Source organism: Hordeum vulgare, chromosome 7H, assembly GCF_904849725.1.
Source record: "Hordeum vulgare subsp. vulgare chromosome 7H, MorexV3_pseudomolecules_assembly, whole genome shotgun sequence".
NCBI lineage: Eukaryota > Viridiplantae > Streptophyta > Magnoliopsida > Poales > Poaceae > Hordeum > Hordeum vulgare.
The window spans coordinates 17,285,804-17,294,727 of NC_058524.1; the positions used below are offsets into that span (position 1 = coordinate 17,285,804).

The 8,924-nt window shown below is 40.6% G+C and overlaps 1 protein-coding gene across 1 annotated transcript; it reads left to right on the plus strand.

The window, feature by feature from the left end:
- Positions 1–7,505: 7,505 nt before the first annotated feature.
- LOC123411739 lies at positions 7,506–7,983 on the plus strand. Its single transcript, XM_045104705.1, has one exon. It carries the CDS (start codon positions 7,533–7,535, stop codon positions 7,758–7,760), a length of 228 nt encoding a protein of 75 aa, XP_044960640.1. The 5' UTR covers positions 7,506–7,532; the 3' UTR covers positions 7,761–7,983.
- Positions 7,984–8,924: the final 941 nt, after the last annotated feature.

Consider the following 8,924-nt stretch of genomic DNA (forward strand, 5'->3'; position numbering starts at 1 on the left):
TAAATGACACTGAAATTGAAAAGAACTATAATGAACTCTAAAAATATTGAAACTTGGCATGATATCATCATTTCATCCACATAGCTTGTGCTAAAAAGTTGAGAAGGGTACGACAAAAACTGGATGCACTTCGTGTACAAACTGGACCATCTCCTTCGAAGTATCACGGTTTCGGACGAAAACCCATCTGCTAGAAAGATATTTTATTTTTTTACTTATTTCAACTTCAGACATTTTATGCATTTTGTGCATTCAATATAAATCATTCAAAACCTCGACCCTTTATAACTTCATTTGCTAATTTTCATGCATTTAATGATTTTTTGACCTAAATGACCTTGAAATTGAAAAGCCCGACAAATGAACTCTGAATAGGTTGAAACTTGGCATCGTATCATCATTTCTCCCACATAGCATGTGCTAAAAATTTGAGAGGGTTACGTAAAAAACTGGATGCACTTCGTGTACAAAATGAACAATCTCTTTCGAAGTATCAGGGTTTCGAACGAAAACTCATCTATTGCAAAGGGATTTCATTTTTTTGAACTTATTTGAACTCCATACTTTTTGTGTGTTTAAAATACACCATTTAAAGCCACATCATAAATTTTCAATATTTTCTGACTTCATTTGGTATTTTTCATGCATTTACTTACTTTTTTGAGCTAATTGACCCTGAAATTGAAAAGCACTACAAATGAACTCTGAAAAGGTTGAAAGTTGACATGGTATCATAGTTTCACCCACATAGCATGTGCTAAAAAGTTGAGAGAGTTACGATAAAAACTGGATGCACTTCGTGTACAAACTGGATCATCCTTCGAAGTATCAAGGTTTCACACGAAAACCCATCTGCTACAAAGGCATTTTATTAAAATGATTTTAATTCCAGACTTTTTATGCATTCAATATGCACCATACTATAACATGTTAAAATCTACAGAAAGTGCTAACTAAAAATAATAAAAAACAACAATTAAATGACTAAAACAATTATATAAGCAAAACAATATTGTTTTAATTAAAATAAAAATTTCAATTATTCTAAAAATAATCAAATAAATCTTATTGTGATAACAATCTAACAGATGACTAGGAGAAAAAAGAATTAAATTTAAAACTATTTGTAAACTCAAGTTATTCACAATTTGGGTTTGAAGCAAATTTGAACAAATTCAAATTTAAACCATTCAAATTTAAAAACTAATTGCACAAACAAAAACTAGACAAAATTTTAATCTAATGCAAAAAGAATCACTCAAAAAAAATTAAATATCCTAAAAGATATAAGCAATTTAAAACAGAAACTACAAACAGAAATAAAATTTAAAAACAGGAAGAAATAAAAATACAAAACCCCTTTAGTCCCGGTTCGTGTCTCGAACCGGGACTAAAGGTCTACCCTTTAGTCCCGGTTCAAGACACGAACCAAGACCAAAGGCTCCAAACCCTTTAGTCCCGGTTCGAGACACGAACCGGGACTAAAGGTCCCTTTTGAACCAGGACTAATGATCGACCGGCGCCCTTGCCGTTCGAACCGGGACTAATGCTAACATTAGTCCCGGTTCATAATGGAACCGGGACTAATGTGTAAATTGAGCTGGGACGGAAGCCCCTTTTTCTACTAGTGTAACATATCAAGGATAGATACAATGATCCTTGAGCAATTCGCGATGTTTGACACTGCGAAAGTAGAAATCAAGAAGGAGCATCAATAGTTGATGGTTAGTAAAACCACTAAGTTTCGAGAAAGGCAAGGGCTAGAAGGGATACTTCGTGAAACGGCAAAGCAGTTGCTGCACTAATGAAGATACCCCAGATTAAGCCCAAGCCCGGGACTAAGTGCTTCTGTTATGAGGGGAACGATCACTGAGGCGGAGCAACTCTAGATACTTGGTAGATAAGAAGGCTGGCAAAAGTCGAAAGAAGTATATTCGATATACATAATGTTGATGTGTACTTTACTAGTACTCCTAGTAGCACGAGGGTACTGGATACCGGTTCGGTTGCTAAGTGATTAGTAACACGAAATGAAAGCTACGGCATAAACGGGGACTAGCTAAAGGCGAGGTGACGATACGTGTTGGAAGTGTTTCCAAGGTTGATATGATCAAACGTCGCACGCTCCCTCTACCATCGGGGTTGGTGTTAAACCTAAATAATTGTTACTTGGTGCTTGCATTAAGCATAAACATGATTGGATCGTGTTTATTGCAATACGATTATTCATTTAAAGAGAATAATGGTTACTCTATTTGCTTGAATAATCACCTTCAATGGTTTACTGAATCTCGATCGTAGTGTTACACATGTTCATGATATTGGTGCCAAAAGATACGAGGTAATGATGATAGTACCACTTACTTGTGGCACTGCCGCTTGAGTCATGTTGGTATAAATTGCATGAAGAGGCTCCATGCTGATGGATCTTTATACTCACTTGATTTTGAATCACAAGTGACATGCAAATCATACCACATGAGCAAGGCCTTGTTTTCATTGAGATGAAACAAGATAGTAACTTGTTGGAAGTGATACATTTTGATGTATGCAGTCCAATGGGTGCTGAGGCACGCAGTGGATATCATTATGTTCTTACTTCAATGATGATTTGAGTAGATACAAGAGTATTTACTTAATGAATCACTAGTCTGAAATATTGAAAAGTTCAATTCTGTTTCGGAGTGAAGTTCGTCGTAACAAGAGGATAAACTGTCTACGTTATGATCATAGAAATGAATATGAGTTATGCGTTTTGGTACGCAGTTAAGACAATGTGGAAATTATTTCGCAGTTCATGCCACCTGGAACATCATAGTGTGATGATGTGTCTGAACATCATAGCCACGCACTATTTGGTATGGTGAATGCTATGATGTCTCTTATCAAATTACCACTATCGTTTATGGGTTATGCATTAGAGACAACCGCATTCACTTTAAATAGGGCACCGCGTATTTCCGTTGAGATGACACAGTATAGATTGAGGTTTAGAGAAATCTAAACTGTCGTTTCTTGAAAGTTTAGGGCTTCGACACTTATGTGAAAAAGTTTCAGTCTGATAAGCTCGAACCCAAAGCGGATAAATGCATCTTCATAGGATATCCAAAACAGTTGGGTACATCTCCTATCTCAGATCCGAAAGCAAAGTGTTTGTTTCTAGAAACGGATCCTTTCTCGAGGAAAGGTTTCTCTCGAAAGAATTGAGTGGGAGGGTGGTACAACTTGATGAGGTTATTGAACCATCACTTCAACCAGTGTGTAGCAGGGAGCAGGAAGTTGTTCCTGTGGCGCCTACACCAATTGAAGTGAAAGCTGATGATGGTGATCATCGAGCATCGGATCAAGTTACTACAAACCTCGTAGGTTGACAAGGTCGCGTACTACTGCAGAGTGGTACGGTAACCCTGTCTTGGAGGTCATGTTGTTGAGCAACAGTGAACCTACGAGTTATGGAGAAAGCAATGGTGGGCCCGGATTCCGACAAATGGCTGGAGGCCATGAAATCCGAGAGAGGATCCATATATGAAAACAAAGTGTAGACTTTGGAAGAACTACTTGATGGTCATAGGACTATTGAGTAAAGATGGATCTTTAAAAGGAAGACAGACGATGATGGTGATAAGTCACTATTAAGAAAAGCTCGACTTGTCGCAAAGATGTTTCCGGCAAGATCAAACAGTTGACTATGATGACACTTTCTCACTCGTAGCGATGCTAAAAGTCTGTTAGAATTATGTTAGTAGTTGTTGCATTATTTATGAAATATTACACATAGGATGTCAAAACATTGTTTCCTCGACGGTTTCCTTGAGCAAACATTGTATGTGATACAACCAGGAGGTTTTTTCGATCCTAAAGATACTAACAAGTATGCAAGCTCCAGCGATCCTTCATTGGACTGGTGCGAGCATCTCGGAGTTGGAATATACATTTTGATGAGATGATCAAAGATTTTGGGTTTGTACAAGGTTTATGAGAAACTTGTATTTCCAAAGAAGTGAGTGGGAGCACTATAGAATTTCTGATAAGAAAATGTGGTTGACATATTGTGGATCAGAACTAATGTAGAATTTCTGTAAAGTATACAAGGTTGTTTGAAAGGAGTTTTTCAAAGGAATACCTGGATTGCGCTACTTGAACGTTGAGCATCAAAGATCTATGGAGATAGATCGAAAGCGCTTAATAAAAGTTTCAACAAGATGCCTGCCTTGACACGCTTTTGAAAGGAGTTCAAAATAGATCAGCAAGGAAGGAGTTCTTGGTTGCGTTGTAAGGTGTGAATTGAGTAAGACTCAAAACTCGACCCCGACAGAATAAAGAGAATAGACAAAGGTCGTCTTCTATGACTTGGCCGTAGAATCTGAAGTATGCCATGCTGGGTACCGCACCTGATGTGTGCCTTGACTCAAAGTCTGTTGAGAGGTACAGAGAGTGATCCATGATTGAATCACTAGCAGCGATCAAAATTTATCCTTAGTAACTGATGGACTAAGGGATTTTTCTCGATTATGGAGGTGGTTAAAGAGTTCGCCGCAAAGGGTTATGTCGATGCAAGCTTTGACACTAATCCGAATAACTATGAGTAGTGAAACGGATTCGTATAGTCGAGTGGATATTTGTAGTATTTCCGAATAGCACATAGTAGCAGCATCTATAAGATGACATAAAGATTTGTAAAGAACACACGAATCTGAAAGTTTCAGAACCGTTGACTAAAACCTCTCTCACGAGCAAAACGTGATCAGACCCCATAACTATATGGGTGTTGGATTCGTTGGAATCACATGGTGATGTGAACTAGATTATTGACTCTAGTGCAAGTGGGAGACTGTTGGAAATATGCCCTAGAGGCAATAATAAATTAGTTATTATTATATTTCTTTGTTCATGATAATCGTTTATTATCCATGCTATAATTGTATTGATTGGAAACATAGTGCATGTGTGGATACATAGACAAAACACTGTCCCTAGTAAGCCTCTAGTTGACTAGCTCGTTGATCAAAGATGGTCAAGGTTTCCTGACCATAGGCAAGTGTTGTCACTTGATAACGGGATCACATCATTAGGAGAATCATGTGATGGACTAGACCCAAACTAATAGACGTAGCATGTTGATTGTGTCATTTTGTTGCTACTGTTTTCTGCGTGTCAAGTATTTGTTCCTATGACCATGAGATCATATAACTCACTGACACCGGAGGAATGCTTTCTGTGTATCAAACGTCGCAACGTAACTAGGTGACTATAAAGATGCTCTACAGGTATCTCCGAAGGTGTTCGTTGAGTTAGTATGGATCGAGACTGGGATTTGTCACTCCGTGTGACGGAGAGGTATCTCTGGGCCCACTCAGTAATACAACATCACACACAAGCCTTGCAAGCAATGTGACTTAGTGTAAGTTGCGGGATCTTGTATTACGGAACGAGTAAAGAGACTTGCCGGTAAACGAGATTGAAATAGGTATGCGGATACTGACGATCGAATCTCGGGCAAGTAACATACCGAAGGACAAAGGGAATGACATACGGGATTATATGAATCCTTGGCACTGAGGTTCAAACGATAAGATCTTCGTAGAATATGTAGGATCCAATATGGGCTTCCAGGTCCCGCTATTGGATATTGACCGAGGAGTCACTCGGGTCATGTCTACATAGTTCTCGAACCCGCTTAACGTTCGACGTTGTTTTATGCGTATTTGAGTTATATGGTTGGTTACCAAATGTTGTTCTGAGTCCCGATGAGATCACGGACGTCACGAGGGTTTCCGGAATGGTCCGGAAACGAAGATTGATATATAGGATGACCTCATTTGATTACCGAAAGGTTTTTGGAGTTACCGGGAATGTATCGGGAATGACGAATGGATTCCGGATGTTCACCGGGGGGCAGCCCACCCCAGGGAAGCCCATAGGCCTTGGGGGTGGCGCACCAGCCCTTGGTGAGCTGGTGGGACAGCCCAAAAAGGCCCTATGCGCCATATATAGAAAATCAAAGAGAAAAGGAAAAAAAAGGAGGTGGGAAGGAAGAGAAGGACTCCACCTTCCAATCCTAGTTGGACTAGGATTGGAGGAGGACTCCTCCTCCCCTTGGTGCGCAGCCCTTGGGGCTCCTCGAGCCTCAAGGCAAGCCTCCCCTCCCTCCTCCTATATATATGGAGCTATTAGGGCTGATTTGAGACAACTTTTTCAAGGCAGCCCGACCACATACCTCCACGGTTTTACCTCTAGATCGCGTTTCTGCGGAGCTCGGGCGGAGCCCTGCTGAGATAAGATCACCACCAACCTCCGGAGCGCCGTCACGCTGCCGGAGAACTCATCTACCTCTCCGTCTCTCTTGCTGGATCAAGAAGGCCGAGATCATCGTCGAGCTGTACGTGTGCTGAACGCGGAGGTGCCGTCCGTTCGGCACTAGATCGTGGGACGGATCGCGGGACGGTTCGTGGGACGGTTCGCGGGGCGGATCGAGGGACGTGAGGACGTTCCACTACATCAACCGCGTTCACTAACGCTTCTGTTGTGCGATCTACAAGGGTACGTAGATCAGAAATCCCCTCTCGTAGATGGACATCACCATGATAGGTCTTCGTGCGCGTAGGAAATTTTTTGTTTCCCATGCGACGTTCCCCAACATTGGGGTTTTCGTGGTGGCGGTGGAATAGGGTTCGGGCCCGTGTCGAACAGGTGAACTTGCATATATACCGTTCTAGAGGGCGTGTTTCCGGGCCACCCCAAAAAATTTACGGGCCGAGCTGAGTATATGGGGTCTGATCTGACCGAAAAAAGGCCCAAACCCGTATACTCGCCGGAATTTTACAGTTCGAATGCTTTTAGGGTGCGTCCTAGAGATTCTCTAATACAAAATGATTTTATCTAGTACACCCGTGTATTAGGTTTGTGTGCAGTCAGACATTATAATGTTTGAACATAATTTTATTTGAAAATAGCAGCATGTATGCTACTAAATAAATATAATATGAAAATACATTGCATGATTAATCAGATGATATTGGAATGTTATTATGAATGTTAGGGTTTGCTGTAGACTTTGCCAAACATAAGAAATTTTGACTTAACATAAACCTAATATGCAAATTAAAATGAAAGGAAATGAATGGTCACCTAATTGCTAAGATTTGCAAAGCAATAAAATTAACTAATGATCGATAACCTGATAAATGATGTTATCGTCTGCTTAACTATTTTCTGTACGCTATGAACGGATTGGTCGACGTACTAGTCTGAACCTGTGTGAACCCATGCAGTAGACGAACGCATGCAGACGGCTTTGGATTCAACGAAAAAGAAGCGAACGTCAAAAAAGACAGGCTGTAGCTCGAGCTAACAGGATCCGAACCAAATGATCCTCTCTAGATCACAACATGTCACATAAGTCAGCACTACATGGTGCGAAAATCAAAACCACACGGTGCTTAATCAACTTACTACTAGCCTATAAATAGCGTCTCCGTCTCCCATCTGATCATCCCAAAGCAAACCATCTTGCTCTCCTCTACTTTCATCACATGGCTGCTCCCGCTCTCAAGTTCGCCGCCGTCATGCTCCTGGCTGCCCTCTGCGCCGCCGCGTTGGCCCCGGCCGTGTCAGGGCAGCCGATGGAGGCGCTAGAGGCCTGCATCGGCCGCTGCGGCTGTGTGCCCTGCCCGACAGGGAAGGTCTGCATCGCTGTGTGCACGCCCCCACCACCATGCGCGGCCAGGTGCCGCTGCAGGTATTCCGGCACGGGCTGCTAGGCCGGCGGCGACCTTGGCGACTCCGCCTGCATGCGCCACGGCTCCGACCGTCAGGAAGCCTGGAACCGCTAGCGTTGAAGCCAGCAGCTCATTAATTTACTGTGTATTGTAAACCCTACATGTGCGTGTGTTTGTGTGGTAATAAAGTGTCAACGGGTCGATCCGTTGGGGTTGTTGGTCAATTGCTCATGGAAATGATCAAGCCGAGTGGCCTATTGGTTAACTAATTGGGAGCAACTAGCTCAGTCGTTGTCTACCGTGGGCTCAAAAAGTACAGACAAGTATTATCTTTGTTTCACAGCGAATGCAAACTTTAAAATACTAGACAATTCCTCGCGCGTTGCTGCGGAAATTGTTGGCAATTATATTTAGATGATACTTGCTTATATGGAACATGAATAATACCATTAACAGTCTGAGCATGAAAATACAAATACATGAGATTTATTATATTTAATTAGTTTATTGTTGCAAAATAGTTTTGGAACATAAGTAGCATAATGTGAATTTATAATTTCTTTGAGTTGTCCACGCGGGTGTCTTCTTCATGGGGAAAAAATGGACATGAGTTGTAAGGATGACTCTCCCCGCCTCTTGCTGCGGCAACATTTTTAGAAAATACGAAAGTAATTGCTAAATCTAATGAAAAGAAAGTATAAACTTATAAATCAATAAAGTAAAGTGTCTAAAAATAGAATAAGAACTTTTAAAAGTATCAATTCTAATAAAAATGTAAAGAATGACTAACATGAATATATGATGTGGGAGTGTTACATGCGCAAACTAATTCAAAAATAACTGTAATTTATAAGTTAAATTTATGACTCACTTATGTGGTAGATTTTACATGGCTAAGTGGGAGAGAAGAATTCAATGTTTTGCTTAGTCAAACATTGAGGTGGACACGTTGCATGTTAAGAACGCTTATGTGGAATATTCTGCATGACTTAGTGAAGAGAAGATTGTAAATGCATTGCTTAGTGGGATGGTGAGGTGGACACTTTGCATGTTGAGAGAATTGAGACCAATTTCTTAAGAATGTAATATTTGGTGAAATATATTAGAAACTATCAACCTATATAATATCAGATAAATACAATGAAAAATATATTCTATGTGGATTAAAATTTTGTTTTGGCAGGGAGAATATTTATTTTTTATAAA